General features: G+C 39.6%; 1 protein-coding gene across 2 annotated transcripts in view; it reads left to right on the forward strand.

Moving 5' to 3' along the window:
• The first annotated feature begins 4224 nt into the window (after window positions 1-4224).
• Window positions 4225-19678, forward strand: part of dab2ipa (DAB2 interacting protein a) — a 124793-nt gene continuing 109339 nt past the window's right edge. Inside the window, exon 1 of one of the 2 annotated variants that reach the window (XM_053504132.1) lies at window positions 4225-4491. In XM_053504132.1, the coding sequence (XP_053360107.1) occupies window positions 4452-4491 (40 nt within the window). In that variant the 5' untranslated portion in view covers window positions 4225-4451. Of the gene's footprint in view, window positions 4492-15905; window positions 15978-19678 lie in introns of those variants that run through there. The other variant, XM_053504133.1, reaches the window with a different exon arrangement.

Genomic DNA, 19678 nt, shown 5'->3' on the forward strand with positions numbered 1-19678 from the left:
TCAAAAGTGTTGGGGACTTTCATGAGGAGTGGACTGAGGCTGGAGTCAGTGCATCAAGAGCCACCACACACAGATGGATCTTGGACATAGGCTTCAAATGTCGTACTCCTCTTGTCAGGCGCTCCTGAACAACAAACAACGTCAGAAGCGTCTAACCTGGGCTAACGACAAAAAAAAGTACTGATCTGTTGCTTAAATTCCTCTTTTCTGATGAGAGCAACTTTTGCATCTCATTTGGAAACAAAGGATCCAGACTCCTGGAAGAATGGAGAGGCACATGCTGCAAGTCCAGTGTAAAGTTTCCACAGTCTGTGTTGATTTGGGGAGCCATGCCATCTGATGGTGTTGGTCCACTGTGCTTTATTAAGTCCAGGGTTAACGCAGCCGTTTACCAAGAGATTTTTGGGGATACTGACTTAATTTTTCAGCAGGACTTGGCAGCTGCCCACCAAAACCTGGTTCAATGACCGTGGGATTACTGTGCTTGATTGGCCAGCAAACTCGCCTGACCTGAACCCCATAGAGAATCTATAGGGCATTGCCAAAAGAAAGATGAGAGACATGAGACCGAACAATGCAGAAGAGCTGAAGACGGCTATTAAAGCATCCTGGTCTTCCATAACACCTCAGCAGTGCCACAGGCTGATAGCTTCCATGCCATGCCGCATTGAGGCAGTAATTGCTGCAAAAGGGGCCCAAACCAAGTACTGTGTACATATGCATTCTTATACTTTTCAGAGTTCCGATATGTTCTATGTACAATCCTTGTTTTATTGATTGCATGTAATATTCTAATTTTCCGAGATTGTGGACTTGGGGTTTTTATGAGCTGTAAGCCATAATCATCTCAATTATGACAAATCATGAACTATCTTGCTTTGCATGTAATGAGTATATCTCATATATTAGTTTTACCTTTTAAGTTGCATTATTGAAAAAATTGAACTTTTGCACGATATTCTAATTTTTCGAGTTTTACCTGTATATATGTGTGTGGATGGATTGGCACCCCATCCAGGGTGTACCCTGCCTCATGCCCCAAGTCTCCTGGGATAGGCTCCAGCCCCCGTGACCCTGAATACAGGATAAAGCGGTATAGACGATGAGTAAGCGCCTTATTCTGGTCAGGGCTGCTTTACATCTGGAGAACACTAAGGGGTTTGATCTGACTATAACCTGGTTGGTACACCAGTCCCTCAGTGACATGCCCATGATGTGTGTTTGATAAGCAGACACTATGTTCAACCTGGTTATAGATCTACAAACCCATAGAAAATTAGACCCTAGATTAGGTTGAAACTTACCCAAACTATCTCAAGACACTGCTGGAACCATACCCCAAATGATTGGTGTTCCTAGTAAATAATCTAGAAGAAATTGTACATGCAAAAATATATTTTTTCTGTGTGATTAAAAGAACATGAATGCTTTTCTACTCTAGAGGGCAGCATATCTCAAGATAGCACATCAGCACACCAAGAGCTTAGCTTTTCCATGGGAAATGAAATAACCTGTTAAGAAGTGCGGTTTCTCTGTCATACCTAATCTGACTGCTTGAACTGTCCACAGATCAGTTGGTTACCGTTGGGAGAGCGAAAAGCAGAGTCGTGCACTATGTGGCTCCTGAGGCACAACATCAGTGCTCCAGAGAAACACCAGGTCTATAAGGATAAGAGGACTCTGACGCAACACAGCAGTGAGTGCATGGGTCAGACTCTGGATATGTATAGTAACGAGATCTAGACGTACGTCAAACAACTCAACCTTGTGCGACTAGGGGTTACAAATTACAAATCTACTGGGTATCCCTGCTTGTTAGTGGAAACTCTGGTCACATGTTTTGGTTCCAAGAACTGATGTAGACTGACCATGATGTAATGAAGCATGGCAAAGGTGGTAAGCTGGTGAAGTGTAAAACAAAAATCACCAATTCACTGGCCAAAGTTTAACTTTTATGTTATTTATTCTGCACTTTATTATAGCACCATGAGCCTCATTTTTACATGACGAAGATTTTTTTTGTTCTTGGGTGCTCAGGTTATTGATGTCCAAACCTGCATTACTTTAGAGATCAATTTGATACAATGTTTTTAGCATCATGATTGTTTTCCCTGGCAATTTCTAATAAAATGACTGGTTTAAAAACTTTTAGCTAGTTAACCTGAAAACATTACTGGAATAGATTTTTGAGTGGTACTTTATAAACTTTGCTTAGTTACTTTCTTTGCAGAAAAGATTTATGGAAATGTAGGCCAAAGTCGCATAAAAAAAAATGTTTTTTACAAAAAGGCGAGACATTGCATTTTATGTTTCATACATTTTCAACTATAATGCAACTTTGTAGCTGTTGCAATATATTATATTAACCGTGTGTTTTGTGTTTCTGTCCAAAAGTCTTGAGCCACCCCATTATTTGCTTGACTATTGTGTATTTTCAGTCCAGTCCCCTTCTGACCAGTTTCAGAGGATTGTTGTTGTTGTTAAACCACACAGTGACTAACCTACGAATCATTCAAGCATAAAAAAAAACCCTTAAGGCATGAACCAGTGAAAAACAAGTGCAGATGATTGACAGGTGATTAGTATACTGGTGATGCTGAGTGGTTGGAACAGACGAGAGGGGAAATGAGGTCGCTGCTAAGGTTGTTACATAAACATATCACTGGGCAGTATAGTATAACTCACAAAGGCGCATGATTGGTTAGTGGACAGACAGTATGGCGTCTCTCCCACATAGATATCACAGCTAATGCTGGCAAAGTCCGGGTTCCAGGTTGCCATCTCCAGCTGAAAGAAAGACAAATCTGAAACATATGTGCTTTTATACATAAATAATATTTACAACCATTTTGTATAATATTTATTTCCATCAACACAAGGGACACAAAGCTTAAACCAGGCTGACACACAATAGCGTGTGTGTGTGGAGCCTCCTGACAGAATGAATGCTCTGGTGCTTTCCCGCTGTCCAGTTTAACCTCCAGCAGGCCATGGAGCACTAATCTGCAGCGGGAGGAATAATCACACTGCTGTCACAGGATGCCTTTGTTTAAAAATCGCCCCTCTCTGACTCTCTAGAAACACTTCGTTTTAAAACCCGAGTCCTCTCTGAACAAATTATGCTGCTACTGAGTGGGAACAGACTTCAGATTGAATATCAAAATGTCAGTCCATGGTTAGTTTACTGTGATGAGGAGAGATTGTGAATGAAAGGGATTGATGATCCAAATTGTAATTAAAATCAATGTTATTAACATTAACCAGACTTACAGCTGGTAAAAAGAAAAAAAAAAAAAAAAATTTCAGTTTTTTTTTTGTTACTTGTTTAAGGATATGAGAATGCAAACTTCATATACCGAACACGGGTTATGTTTAGCGTAGATGCATAATGGAGTACATTTTATTATTTGTCTTATGAAATAAGCAACTCTGTAATTATCAGTTTATTTCATTTTAAAGCAGCGGTATTCAGTTTTACCACTGTAGGTAAAAAAACACCACCAGGTGAGCCACCCTCAACTAATCCCTCGTCCAGTCCTTTTCTTGATTGGACCTCCTTTTGGAAACTGGTCTAATTCTGTGCATGGGAATATTATATAGGATATACACATGGGTGTCATTAGATCTGCTTGAAATTAGAGATCACATTTTACTTTTAGGAATCACAAATTAAGGCAGATTGAATGCATTTTAACGATGCACAACACACTACCTTGTTAAAATATCCAAAAAGTCACATAAACTGTTGCGATGGCACTCCTCGCCTGCTTTAAACCGGGTTCGAGGATCGAGTCATTGTTGTTTTATTTCTGTCTAAGGATTAATGTATAAGGTTCCGTTTAATAGGCTGGAATAATGCACACAAAATGGGAAACTAATCTGCCTTTTTTATAACAATCTCTTCGAACCAGGCTGTAATGCTTTCAGACATTACAGCTCTTAAAGATTTTATTTTATGACAGCCATTTACTGGCTCTTAGGAATGATTTGATGTCGGAGGAAGATTCTGAACGGATGTTAAGGCAACAGTCCTTTCGAGAGATGGCACGAAAGTAAGTGAGGATGACGGTGAGTAGTAGAGAGAGAGAGAGGGAGAGAGGGAGAGAGGGAGGGAGGGAGGGAGGGAGGGAGGGATGGAAAGTGTGTGTTGGGAAACAGGAGGCAGGCACACGGAGAGAGGAGGGAAGTAGACAGAAATGAAGAGAAAGCCAAGCTCTGTGTCTTTAAGAGTGCTGGAGCGAAGGGGTTAGAAAAGTGAGGCCCCTGAGAAGCGGCGAAGGCCGGCCTCGTCCCAATTCCTCTCCACCCCACTCCACTGTAACTGTCAGACGCAGCAGCTCAGCCAACGCAGCACAGAGGCAGCACGCGACCTGTGTGGATAAACAGACTTCTCGGATCACTGACCTCCCCCAGCACTATGTCTGATTCTGATTTCACACAGCTTTGAAGTTATGGAGCTGGACGACGCAGCAGTGCTGGACATCCACCATGGTAAGAAGAGAAATGTGGAATCACTTTTAACAAGACTGCTGAACTCTTCAGAAGCAGTGGAGTGGACGTGTACAGTATGTGTGTGTGTGTGTGTGTGTGGCTTTCAGGTCTGTTAGAGAGATCACTGGCTCAGATCAGCTCAGGCTTGTTCTTCTCATACGAGTTTCTTTTGTCTCAAACAGTGTAACTCTAGTTGGCTGCATGAAAAGTGTGTAATTACATCCTGGAGCTTGTTGAGCTTCACTCATACAGTGTGTGGAAGATCCAGGACATGATGGAAAGGTTGGATAAAAAAAACCCACAGGGAACATTTTTCTCATTCCTATTACTGTAAGACGTTCTGGGTTGCGTTCTAAGCGTGCGCCACATGTTTCCCCACCAAAACAACAACAACAACGAAAAAGAAAAAAAACATTTCCTTAAATGCCAGAGCTGAGTGTTTCTATGAGGAGAGCCATAAGCATGGTTAGGCATATGGGAAAAAAAATAAGTATCATATATCAGGGTATTAAAGACGTTTTCATGATACGTGAGACATTTAAAACCCAAACATAAATATAATAATAATAATAATAATAATATTATATTCTATACTGTACATGCGAATATGTTTTAATGATATTTATGATGTAATTTTTTCATTATAATGCTTCGTTTCAACATCAACACATTTTCCGTAAGTCGGATTTGTGTTAGAATTAAACCACGTGTTCTATCGTAGTGATGATTGAGTTTTTTGAGCAACTTTGTAAACAAAGACAAATAAGTTTAGCTTGTCTTTCACTATTTAGTAATTATTATGTTAAGACATGTTTGGTAATTTATAGATGGTTTACAGATTATTATTTTTTTTTTTTTTTGTAAATAAGGTACAAGACAAAACTTACATTGAATACACTGCCTGGTACTCTATAGATGTAATAATCTGGCCATTCAGTACATTCAGGTCGTCAGCTGACTTCATTTTATTGCCATATACCGTTGCTGAGCCTAGACCTGACCAAGTGAAGCAACCCCAGATCATATCATGCCTCCAGAGGTTTGTACAGTGGGTGCTATGCATTACATGTATGCATCGCTTCCTGCCCTTCCCTTCTTACCCTGACACAACCGTCGCTCTGGAACAGACTCAATCTTGACTCATCAGATCATATGACCTGTTTTTCCATCGCTCCAAAGTCCATCCTTTATGCTCTCTAACAAACTGAAGCCTTTTTCCCAATGATTCTCACTGACAAATTGTGTGTAGGAAAATACACACTTTCACTTTCACTATTAAACACGGCTCTGGTTTTTACTTTTATTGTTTTTATCATGCAACTTTACCACGTGTTTAAGTGATCTCCATTCATGATTTTTTTTCCGACCACATAGTTGATGTTTCAGCACTATCCTTCTAGGTTTGTCCTTTCACCTCTGGGGTACGGGTTCGATTCCCAGCCAGGTTCGATTCCCATCTCTGTGTGCATGGAGTTTGCATGTTCTCCCCGTGCTTAGTGGGTTTCCTCCGGGTACTTGGGTTTCCTCCCATAGTCCAAAAACATGCAGATTCGCATAATTGGTAGTCCCAAATTGCCCATAGTGTGTGTGTGTGTGTGTGTGTGCCCTGCAATGGATTGGCACCCTATCCAGGGTTTAGGGCGGTGTAGACGATGAGTGTGTGAGTGAAATGCACAGGCAGTGTACTGTATACTGATATTGTTTCCTTCTATTGGTCATGATTAAGCCTGAGATTCGAATGATGAGATGACAGACACCTCTCTGTGCTTGATCACGCACTAGAAGCATGATGTCCTTTCTTTTAAACCGACAGAGTGAATCACTGAGCGCTTTTGTGTTGCACGGTGACGAAGAAAAGGTCAGTCTGGTGACAGTCATGAGGACAGACCAACACTGACCAACTCTAAAACCATCCAAACACTTACTGAAGCTCTTCAGCCTATATTTCAACAATTCCCCTTTATATGTTCTGTCAGCCCGCTCGGAGCTTGTCATCATGTTCTCTCAGCTTTTCTCTCTCATTATCTGAGCGTTCTTGTAACATAGAGGCTTTTTCTTCTTTATCAGTACTTTTCAGCTATTTTGTGTCTAATAGCTCATTGTTAAGCGAGTATGACTGATTTTCCCCGAACAAGATTTTCTTCAATTGCTTTACATTTGAAACTCCGGCCTCCCAGGAACTCCTTTAGTGGCCCAAACCTATGGAAATGGCTTGGAGTGAGATCAGGACTCTGTAATCTCCAACTGTAAGGTGCAAGTGGTGATTGTGAATTTAATTAATAGTGTTATACTGTATAAGGGATAAAGGACAACAGGTTATGCAGTTGTAGAGCTCTTAAAGATGTGATGTCAGACCTTATGTAATACCGCCATCAGTTGTTGCATATATTAAACTGACAGGTATATTAATAATCACGTAGAAGATGACTATAACTATCTGTAACAAACTAAAGCCACAGTAAATTATTAATGCTAAATTTGTCGGCTGGCTCTTAGGTAATATTTTTTTTAAATCGCATTTTCATTTCGGTTCATAGCTCAGAGCATTTCGATTATTGAGATAAAGGTGAGAACATGTTCTTGGGTCATTTCCATTTTATTAAAACAGATTAAAGCAAATGATCTAGATTCTTTGTAATGGTTTAAATTATAGCAACCGGTGTAGTTGAAACAGGACCAGAGGATCTGCATGCCTTTTAAATCAATCCGAAAATGTTTCATTTGATTAAATACTGGAATTAAGTTAATGCACTCCAGAGATTTGTAAGGCATTTAGTTCTGCCTTGGCTTAGCCTTGAACTTAAGAAGCCCAGAATACGCAGCACTACATGAGACATTTCTTGGTTTTCTCTGTCTGATAGTGAGTGATTAGGTGAACATTTGGCAATGAGGTGATGAAAGCTGTTTGTTTTTTTGCGAGATGTGAGAGATTATAATCCCAGACGGAGGATTCAGGAACATGTGTATTCCCGAGGACGAGTGAGCGTAACCGTTGTGTGATATCATCTCACACTCTTCAAATCTCTTCTGTCGTCTCCTCATGAGGCACTTGATGGCATTTGGTTTGATCAGGGGAAAAAACTCCAGCTCCTCTTTTATTCGGAAATCCAGCGGAGGCGTTTTTACACTGTATCGCATTGTGCCGTTCTGCGTGGATGTGTCAACAAATTGTTGAAAGACTTTTATGTGAAAATGTTGCAGTGCCTGTTATGAAAGAGAGGTCACGAGGCACTTGGTAAAACGGTCCTGGTAAATTGCTCAGCTTGAGATTGAGCCGTCAAATGTTTTTGCTTTGAACGCTCCGTCACTCATCCGCAGCAGTGGATGGAAGGGCGGCGGTTCTGTGAGCTATTTTCTTTTTGTACATCTCTTTCAGTCTGGGCACTTAAACTTAATTAGGTTTATTGTCACACTTTTATAACACTGAGTTGCCCAAGTACTGTAGGAAGAGATATGGTTTTAATTGTACTGTAGAGTATTTTACAGATTCGGCTTAAAGGTCCCATATTTTACCACTTCTTTAACAACTTAACATTGGTCTCTGTTGTTCACCAATTTGCTCTGTTAATGCTCCGGGTAAAATAGCCCTCGCATTTCACTTCACCTCGTCCCCAAAAGAGAACAGCAACTGCTGAGCAACAAGGCAGGGGAGGGGCTCTTCTTATATGAAGTCACACTAGGGGAAAATTAAATTGGCTTGTTTAAACCCACCTCGCACCTTCTGGGTCCTGCTTGTGTGCATGGAGCTTAAATGTTCTTCCCGGGTGGAAAGAACGTGGGTTCTCTCCGGGTACTCTGGTTTCTTCCCACAGTCCAAAGACATGCAGACATACTAGAGGCCAACCTTAATGCCCAAAATATCTAAAGAGTGAAATTTATAAAGTCCCTTTTAAGATAAAATTGTAGATACATGTATCGCCACACTGTCTCCAAAAAAAAAAAAAAGTGTATATATTTGCATTTTAAGTGGTCAAATGTTGCCATTCCTCTATAGACCTATAGGTGCACTTTAAACTGTTCACACACTGGCACACCATGTGTGGTAGGAGGAAATTATTTGCTAAGTATGTTTAAAATTGTGACGGAATCTATCACAATCTAAACACATCCATCCATCCGTGTAGTCCAACTATGGAATTTAGTGGCCAATGGTGAGCATTGCACTTAAGACCTCCAGTCAACACTTAATACGCTCCTTCATACACTATGGGCAATTTGGGAACGCCAATTAGTGTAATCTGCAAGTCTTTGAACTGTGGGAGGAAACCAGATAATCTGGCGAAAACCCACCAAGCATGGGAAGAACATGCAAACTCCATGCACACAGACCCGACATGGAAATCGAACCCGGACCCTTGAGGTGCAGGGCAACAGTGCTAAGCCACCATGCAGTATGTTAAATTGGGATATGGATAAAATAATGATACAGAAAATTAACAATAAAATGTAACAATGTAACAATTTAATTCAAATTTGAAACTAATATAATACACAATAGTAGAAAGTTTACCTTTTTGCTTTGATAAATAATGTTATGTAAAACCAAAAACATTCGCTTACTTTGGTACTCCTGATAACTTAAAATGTTAAATGTAGAAAATAAATTAAGATGGACTGAGTGGGAAATAAAAGGAGAAAGCGGATGGTTTCAATAACTCTTGGACTTCCTCGCTTGGTATTGTTTTACACGGGACTCGCACAGTACATTCAGCCTGTCAAGTAAAACAGATATACAGCTTCCTTCTGAGAGATTTGGACATGTTCCGAAAGACGCATTATGTTTTTATAGTCTGGTAAAAACCTTTTAAATCATTTATGGAGAATTTTACCGTTACAGATGGATGTAGATGTGAATTGCTACTTCATGTTAGCCATTTTGGACAAAAGTTCTTCACCAGCTGTGCAAGCAAAGTGCTTATGTAGCTGTAAACTGTGCAACTGGTTGATTTAAGGAATACAATAGGACTGTTATAAGTTGATTGCTTTCCCATAAAAGCCTTGTCTTCTTCTTACTTTTATACCACATGCATTTTTAATCATGCCTGATTTTTTGCATTTATGTAAGAACATAATTCATATTATACTTTTTTTTATTTGTTTAATGGTAGTTCATTTTATCACAGAGGTTCCAACAGCTATGAAGATCTGTTTTTTCCTTTCTTTTGAGGTTAATAATGCGGAAATTTGACTTGGGGTGCATTGCAGACACACAGACATAGGACGAGGTCTTATGGTTTAAAGGGTAGTTTAATTGGAAAAATAGGTAAGAAAGTAAAGTAGGGAAGGGAAGAAATGAGGAAATGTACATGCAGGTCCAGCTGTTTCAGATTATTAAACAATACAGTCTGAACGATCACAATTGAGGAGTTAGAAGTAATAGTGGTTGCATTGTGCATGGAGTTAAAGTTAAAATATATATAGTAAATGCTTGGTGTTAATATATATAATATATATATATATTACAAAAGCTTCCACATCCCACCCTGATTTTATGTGCATGTGCAAGCCTCATCCTCTCTGCACTTTATCTTTGATGTCATAATTGTCCACTTTTGTCTCCTACTCTCTCTTTCGAAAAGTAACATTATCGATTCCTAGAACACGACAGCCTATTCTTTACCCAGCAGATAAACCATCATCACTCAAAGGATTAAGTGATGATCACATGACCACATTTCCTGTGTGCATTAGCACTGTAGTGCTCCTACATCTTTAAAGCCACTGTCATATCTTCTCTCATGTTCCAGCTTTATGTCCTGTCAGCATTGGGGATCTTACAGCTTCTAAAGCTGATTTTATTTTTTCGTAAAATTCATGTCATTCAAGTTTGCATAGCCTTACTGTACTTCGAAATGTAATGATTTATAACGTTATAGCTGTGCAATAATGTGTTTTAGGTTGAGAGAAAAATTAACAAATTAAAAGAATCAGTTTTTGCTCCTCAGCTATTTGGGGTAGGAGGAATGAAATGCTCATCATAAATCAGGTAGATTACAACATTGTTGTCAAATGGTACAAGAGACAAAAAATAAAATTGACCTGTATAGAAACAAACCTGACGATCTGTTGAAATCTCTTATAAACTTTTACAGAAGATATAGTTTTGTGATAACATCTGCACGTTACAGGAGCTCGACTGGGAGATATTGCCACATGTTTGGGGAATTAAAGGAGTTCCTGGGAGGCCGGCATTTTAAATGTGAAGCAGGCGCTCCGATCATGGCTCTGGCATATTGAGAAAACTTTCTATCTTGATGATATGGAAGTACGTACTGGTGAAACTCAAGTAAGAGGGGATTATATTGAGAAATTGAGGTAAATTTTTATTTCTTTCAATCAGAAAACAAATGGAAGGGTGTGCATACTTTTGCACACCACTTCATATTTCAGATAATTTTTTTCCTTAAGTCATTTTGACTAGAAACAAAGGAGAAACAAAAGGTTAATAATCAATACAAGACTACATGTAATGTATTTAAAAAGCTTTATATTGATTAAAATTTCAAAATACTGTCTGGGTCAATAGGACATGGAGTCATGAACAGAACATAGAGGTCAGAGGTCAGAGATGTGTCATCCCTCTCAGGCAGTGACATTTAAAACTGGAATGCCTTTTTTCGCCGGCGGTTTTGCTCCAGCTGTGTGTCACGGTGCTGCCGTTCTGCTGACCTCATACGCTCCACACGAGTATCTTTGTGTGAATCGCAGCAGCTGTCCAAATCCCAGAGCTCCATCCTCACTTTCTCTCTCTCTCTCTCTCTCTCTGTTCTGGAGGACTCGGAGCAGGATGTTTAGGCTAGTGTGAACTGCAGCTGGTTGCATTTTATAGTCGGCAGAGTGGGTGATCACTTCATCTACGTCTCCACGACCTCGAAAGACAAAAGAGTGGTGCGGCGAGAGAAAAATAAAAGCGCTGACTGTTACGCTGCTCTCTTCATGCTCTTGGGTAACCTTTAGAGAAGCAGTGTATCGTAACACACATTACACAGTAACACTAAAATCTGTGGTGCTCCATCATGTGGGCGATTTGGAAATGATTATTATTTTCGCGAAACTTATTATTAATTTGCCTATTTGTAACATTTAAATGATTGAGGTCATCAAACAAAATGTCATTAATTAAGGGAAAAAATCTGTCCAAACCTGACTGGTCTAATGTGGAAAAATTGTTGCCCCTAAATTTCAATCAGAATTTTGTCCCACTCTTCTTTGCGGAATAGTTTTAATTTATCCATATTGGAGAGTTTCAGGCATGGATACCCTCTCATATACCGCTTTATCTTGTATAGAGGGTTACAGGGGGCATGGAGCTCATCCCAAGAGACTAAGGTGACTACTGTAGGTAGGGTGCACCCTGGATAAAGTGCCAATCCATCGCAGGGCACAAAGGCATACGCACATTCTTACACTCCAGGGTAATTTGGGAACGCCAGTTTGCCTAATCTGCATGTCTTTGGACTGTGGGAGGAAACTGGAGCACCCGGAGGAAACCCACCAAACATGGGGAGAACATGTGAACTTCATGCCACAGGTGGGAATTGAACCCCTATCTTGGAAGGTGCAAGGCTGATGATGCTTACCACGAAGAATAAGGGGAAAAAACTACTTTTCACAGCTGTAATTAGTGTCAGCATGTCATGTTGTCTAGAATCTAGAAATTCATCGTTCATGCAGCAGACGACTTGCTGACTGTTGCAAAAAAACTGGAAAGAACGTCAAGTAAACATGTTAGAGAAACATTTATATTGATAATTTATTCGCAGTTTTAGTGTAGGTTATGCCATACAAATCCCTGTGTGAGTTACATACAGAAATGATTAGAAGTGATGAATGATGAACATAATCAAACAATTGCATTAATAGTGTTAATAATATTGTATAACCCTGGGATTTTTCCTGAAGCTGGGACTGGTGTCAGCTTTCTGAGCTAAGATTTTGTCTGTGATCTGCTGTTCTGCTTGGCTTCTGAGTCCTAACCGCGAGTCACTGAAGCCTCCTAAGTGTTGCTAGGATGTTTGGTGCTCGGGGCTTTTAGCACCGTGGAAACTTTGTTTTGGCTGCCTTGCGTTTATGCGCCGTGTTAGACTGATTGTGTGGTTTTGATTCGTGCTGATGTGAAACAGATGTCACCTGTTTATGCTTTCAGGAGACATGCTAGAAATGACTTGCGGTTTTAAAGTGTAGATAAAACTGAGCTATTATGACAGAAAGTTGTCGAAGTTGTCAAATTATCATGAATTTTACCATCAGGTGACTACTGAACTTCTTAGACCCTTGCTAAAAATGTACACAGCTTGTAATCATGATTTAGTAGCCCATGTCCATTAAAAAACACCTCTGTCGGTTATGGTACTGCTGTAGCTATAATAGCGCATTAAGGGAAATGTGTACACTAGGATTAAAAGCACAGTTGCATACCCAAAATGCATTACAGGAATGTGTGCTTTAAACAGATTAATTATTTCCAGTCCTAATTTTTAATCCTAACCTTCTCTTCATTTTAATGTTTGTCTTAATAAATGTATATTTTTTGGTGGGTGATAGAGAAAATACAGGATACACAAGATTTAAAGGGAGTTATTTGATACAGTTGGTACAGAATTGATATTGGAAAGGTGCACCATGATATTTTTATATTACAATATTAAAATATATTCTCCTATTACTCAGCTCTATTTCGCTCGTGTATATATGGAATGATTCTTAGGAAATTATAGAAAGAATTCAGGGGGTGTAGTTTCACTCGACAAGTAAAACATGGCAAAAGAAGTGACATGACGACCATTGTTTACGCCGAAACCTGGGAAGGCATCACTTTCACACATGACGTGTACCCAAAGTCACTTGGAGAGGATCCCAGGCCGACTGGACCAGAGATCAGTTTCTTGAATCAAACCCAGATGGAAAACAGCTTCTACATTCAACTAAACATGCCACACCCTCGGCAAAAACTGCTTAAGGACAGATGTGAAAATGATCATAAATAGTGTGTTTATAAAAGCAGATAGTGCAAAGCCTATTTAGTTAGTAATAGGCTTCACTAAATAGATGATCATTCTTAAACCTCCCATCCCCTAAAAGCTGTTCTGCTTAAAATATCCACATGGTTCTACATGAAAACAGACATGTCATGTAACAGACAGAATGACTCCTTAATAACTGACACAGTGCGTTCTTATGAAATGAGACTTCTTAGCAACTGACATGGTGGCTTCTTAGTAACTCATAGTGGCTTCTTAGTAAGTGACATAGGAACTCCTTAATGAGTGACATAGTAACTTATAGCTAGGGGTGTCTCAGTGGTTAAGTGGTTAAGGCATTGGACTACGGTTCGGAAGATCCAAGGTTTAAACCCCACAACCACCAAGTTGCCACTGTTGGGCCCTTGAGCAAGGCCCTTAACCCTCAACTGCTCAGATGTGTAATGAGATAAAAATGTAAGTCGCTCTGGATAAGAGCGTCTGCCAAATGCCTAAATGTAAATGTAACTTATAGTAGCTCCTTATTAACTCATAGAAGCTCCTTAGTAACTCATAGTAGCTCCTTAGTAACTCATAGAAGCTCCTTAGTAACTCATAGTAGCTCCTTAGTAACTCATAGAAGCTCCTTAGTAACTCATAGTAGCTCCTTAGTAACTCATAGTACCACCTAAGTAACTTATAGTCGCTTCTTAGTGAGTAACATACTGTAGTAACTCCTCAGTACCTCATAATAGCTCCTTAGTACCTCTCCTAAATAACTTATAGTAGCTCCTTAGTAACTCATAGTAGCTCCTTAGTAACTTATAGTAGCTCCTAAATAACTTATAGTGGCTTCTTAGTGAGTAACATACTGTAGTAACTCCTCAGTACCTCATAATAGCTCCTTAGTACCTCTAAGTAGCTCCTAGTAACTCAGTAGCTCCTTAGTAGGTCATAGTGGCTTCTTAGTGAGTAACATAGTAGCTCCTTAGTAACGCATAGTAGCTCCTTAGTAACGCATAGTAGCTCCTTAGTAACGCATAGTGGCTCCTTAGTAACGCATAGTGGCTCCTTAGTAACTCAGTAGCTTCTTAGTACCTCATAGTGGCTCCTTAGTAACGCATAGTAGCTCCTTAGTAACGCATAGTAGCTCCTTAGTAACGCATAGTAGCTCCTTAGTAACGCATAGTAGCTCCTTAGTAACGCATAGTAGCTCCTTAGTAACGCATAGTGGCTCCTTAGTAACTCATAGTGGCTCCTTAGTATCTCATAGTGGCTCCTTAGTACCTCCAAGTAGTTCCTAAATAACTTATATTAGCTCCTTAGTAACGCATAGAAGCTCCTTAGTAACTCCTAAAATGCGTAATTCATACTCAAAGGTAAACTCATAGTACTTCTATGCGATGTCTTTTTCTTAGTAAGTGACATGCGTTTCTTAAATATCCGAAATAGCGGCTCCTTAATAAATGATGTGAATCATCAGTAATTAACATTAACCTTTTAGTAACCTTTTAATAATGACTCCTTTCTAACTAACATGGCATGCTCTTGGAAGAAAAAAAAATCCCACTCTAGGGAGGATGATTTTTATATAACAGTGCATTGTCTCATCTTTTATTTCTTAATTAACATCTGTCTTCTTATGAAACATGTTTTGAACAGCATAACCAGCTAAAAGAACATGGTTTATTCTGTTAAAATAAACTTCATGGTTCGAATTACCATCGCTTTTCCCAAAACAGTATGAATAATGCTTAATTAATTAATTAATTAATTAATGAAAGTCATTTAGAGTTAATATTACAATAATATAATCTAATTCATTAATAAAAAATAAAAGAAAGTCATTCTGTGGATGCAATGCTGAGAGAGCAGATTGTTTTTGGAGTCTCCGAGCAGATAGTTGTTTAAAGCGTACGCCGTGGTGTTTAAGCCGTGTGGCTGTAGTGGTGTGTGTGGTTATGGAGGTTCTTCCACATTGTTGGCTGATTAAAGAGTGGGAGAGCAGGCTGGGCCTCTGCTCACCACACTCCCAAGAGCCAGCACTATGATTGGCTAACATTCCTGAGGAATTCAGGCCGCCAAAGTGGCTCGTCCCCAAAACAAAAGAGAGAGAGTGAGAGAGAGAGAGAGAGAGAGCTGTAACCAGGTCTCCTGGTTAGTCATGAAAGAGTAAAAAAAATTGCCACTGTCCCCCTCTCGCCTTTTTTTTTTTTTTCAGTTCTTTTTGTGTCGAGAGGGAGGGACGGTTTGTAGCCCTGAGCACAGGGCACACTTTGGGTCTTTTTTTTTTTTTTTTTTTTCCTTATGCACTCTGACTGTGAGACAGGACACAGCCGGCAGTGTGTTGAAGTAGCAGGCTGGTTATGTGTTGGCATTTCTGAGCCTGGCAGTGTTTCTTAGCTCTTTTTTTAAGGGGACCTACCTGCTCGTAATTCCTCCCTCCTGCAGATCAGACAGGGTTTTAAATTGGTTTCTACCATCTTGCAGGGCATCTAAGGTGAGAACCTACTTCTAGGAGCTCAGGTGAGCTGCTGCATTATTTATATACAAGTATGTCGATGGTCTGTTTATATATTTATCCTAGAATTAGACTTTTTTGTGAAAGAAAAGAGAAGGTGGTCGTGCATGCATGCAAGCAGTGCCACGGGATCGTCCTTTTTTCCCATTAAAAGTTTCCGTCTGTGTGGGGATGGATGGAGCGCCAACGTGCGGTGAAGTTCTAATCCGTTTTAAGGGCTCGCATTCCAGTCTTTGAAAACAAGCCGCAGAAATGTGCTGGAGTCGCCGTAAATATTTGGTGGAACATAGGAGCTTCAGAGCTGTGGGTCTTAGCTGTATCAGCAATTAGCACTTTATTTGATTTTGTTTGGGGTTTTATTCGCACTGGATGGTGATTAAACTGGTCCTGTTTGGCAGCTGGTTTTCCCCTCTTTTGGCTTTTGTTCTTTCCCACGCTCTTTTTCTCTTCCTAATCCATCATTTCTGGTTGCAGGTATTCCCAGGCACAACAAGCTAAAGGCAGTTTTTTTCCCCCTCCTTATTTGTGTGTAAATCCTCCAGGCTGAAATCTGTAGACAGTGTTGGACTAGTGACACATCACATCACATCACATCACATCGCATTGCATCACACACATTCTGTTGAATCTCTAAATAAACAAAGTGCAGGAATATTCCTAGAAATTGATGTAAGAAATAAATTTCGATAAAGTTCCTATAATGTCATGTCATGTACCTGCTCTTTTTTTTTCGCCACAGTTTTCGTTTTATTGCGATGTCTTTTTCGGGGTTCGGCTTTTAAACACCGAGCGGTGAGACAGCTACCCATAGTGCTTTATTGATCCTCTCTCCAGGCAACATCACATGACATCTAAATAAAGAGAGAGAAAATAGAACTCAGTACTGCGCACAGTGAAAAGTTAAGTACAGACTTGTTCTGGCCCGGAGTTGTGTGTTCTGGCTGCAGCGGCCTTTTTCATGGCACACTCCAGCTAGCGGCTTTTCAATCCTCAGGCCATTTTTTTGGGGCGTCATCACTAGTAGAGCTGTGAATCATCCTGTAGGTAGACTGTCGATGGGATTTTCGATTGGATTCTGTAGTATTAATTTGTTTTGTCTGATTTATTTTGAGCAGCTAGAATTATAGGTTTTAAAGAATTAAAAGAAACTAAGTATATCTAATAGGGATTGAAATAAAGGTGTAACTTGCATTTGTTTATTATTATATATTTTTATTTTTTCCCCCTTTAATTTTGTCCCTAATTAAGTCTAATTCTCACTACCACATCAAGGCTACCTCCGAGCCATGTGAGGCCACAAACCGAGCTGCGAACTTATGCACCACTGGAACGGCATAACGCACTTGGATCACTAGTAGATATAATGATCCTTTAGATAAACCCTATTTTCACCAGATGCCCCTTCTGTGTAATGATATCCAGTACTGTAATAATAACAAGCATTTTAGTCCGAGGAAGTGCCCTTGATGTTGACTTGAACACGGGGATGTTGTTTTGCATGGCTTGCCAAGACTCTGTGCATGGTTCACTGCGGGCCAGGTTAATACAGCCCCTGGCATGCCTCAGGAAGCTGCTGGAGGGAGCAGGTGTTGTTTGGCACATTTCGTTCGTGACACTTTGACGGCAGCTCGGAGGCTCATTGTGCGGGCAGTACTGTAAATAAGCATCGCGCAGAAACGGAGGAATGTTGTTCTGCCTAGCTGAGAAAGCACGGCAGCTGAGCTTTTGTGTGTTTCTGTGTTTATCTCTGTGCTTGTGTGTGCCTGCTCCTGCCCTGTCGAAATGCCACGCCACGCGAAACTCCGTCTCCAAGCATTTTAGACAATTCCATACTCGGTCTTAATACTGAGGTCTAAACCGAGGTCAGGATCGATTCTAGGCCCAGCGACTTCATGCAAGATTTATTTTTCAACAAATATATTTCTACTCCCAACACAATTTCTACCATATAAGATAATATGAACCTCGTTTGCTAAATCAGCTGTATCATGGAATGCAACCAACCGGCAAGGCCACAATTTCTATAAGATTGCATTACATTGCAGATACCATCAGTGGGAATATACTTTCTTTGGCTAGAGTATTTATCTCAATTTTATCTCGATTTATGCTCGCTGTTGTCTTTCTCTGTTTTTCTTACACCGCATGAATTCCAGAGTAGCTGGTTCTTCCTCATGTTTACAGAATCCAGCAGTGTGTAATAGATCCCTCGTCTTCATTTCCAACCTGAAAAGCACTGACAGCAGCTTTTAACTTTGTTGGAAAGTATATCAGCATTGCTCTGGTGAATCAGCCTGTAAAAACCACATGCAATCATTTTAAAAGAAGCCCTTCAGGCCCTGTCCACATTTATCAGAAGTGATAAAGCATTTTTTTTTTCCAGGCTTCTGTTTAACCAACATAACTTTTCTCTTATGGTTATATCATTTGGTTATATCACTGCCTGCTGATTCGACATGCTTTGACAGCGTGTTTTTGGTTTTCATGTGGATTATGATTTTTTTTTTTTTGTGAACGAAGGAGGAATTTATTTTTTTTCTATAAATATTGGCATACATGTGGACTGGATTCCTCTAGGTTTCCTGCTGTGCACCAAGTCTTTCAAACTAATTTGTTTAGATATTTACCAACATTAAATATATATTAAAAAATCCGAAATCATAACATGACATTCATTCGTAAATAGAAATTGTTGTCATACATGGGGAATAAACCAGTATAAAACGTTCCCTTATTGAGAATTTATCTGATCATTTGATTTATAAAGTCTGTTACATGGTATTACAAACAGATAAAAAATTATATTAAATAATTTACATTTAATCCCTACTATTACTGTATATAGGCTAGTAATCTGTAAAAAAAAATGCACAGTAATTATAATTTTTCTGTACATCTTGGAAATGAATGAAATAATTTATTTACAAGTTATACACATTTTATTAGTATGGGATTGGTGGCTCCGTGGTAGGTTTTTCGCCTACCATACAACCACTAAATGCAGTGCCGGTCCCATGCCTGGATAAAATAGGAGGGTTGCATCTAAAGGGTACCTGTGCCAGAGTTATGCACTGTGGTGACCAAGAACATATATTATATCTATAGTAAAATCATTTATAATGCTATCGGTTTATCCTTCAATAAATATTCAATGTTTAATTTCCGTAGTGTGACATTTCCACAGTAGCATCAAAAGGTACCCGAGGTGCTTATGTTACCAGGGTGATGCACGGTAGGAAGTGACGTTGTAGTAGTGATGGGTCGTTCATGAACGATTTATTCTTTTTGATCGAGTCTTTAACGTGACTCAGAAGACCGAGTAGTCTCAGAGAGTGATTCATTTATGTTCTTCTGGGCGCGCATGCGTAAAGCATCGCAAAAAAACCTCCGTAGGTTATGTACAGGAAAAAGAAATGAGCGGTTCATCTCATGAGTCTTCTAGTCCAAGTCGTTTGCTCTTTTGTCACATGACTCCCATAGATGCTGTGCAGTGCAATAGATTCAAAAGAATGAACGACTCGGACTAGAAGAACTCAAAAAACTCTTTAGAAGAACTGCTCAATTCTGTTCCCTGTGTAATGCACTGCAAAGCATCTACAAGAGTCACGTGAAAAAAGAATGAATGATTTGGACCAGAAGATATGAGAGATGAATGTCCAGAACTATAGCCAGAGGTCTGTTTATTAAAAAAAAAAAACATTTTATT

This window comes from Clarias gariepinus, chromosome 9, assembly GCF_024256425.1.
Source record: "Clarias gariepinus isolate MV-2021 ecotype Netherlands chromosome 9, CGAR_prim_01v2, whole genome shotgun sequence".
Taxonomy (NCBI): Eukaryota; Metazoa; Chordata; class Actinopteri; order Siluriformes; family Clariidae; genus Clarias; species Clarias gariepinus.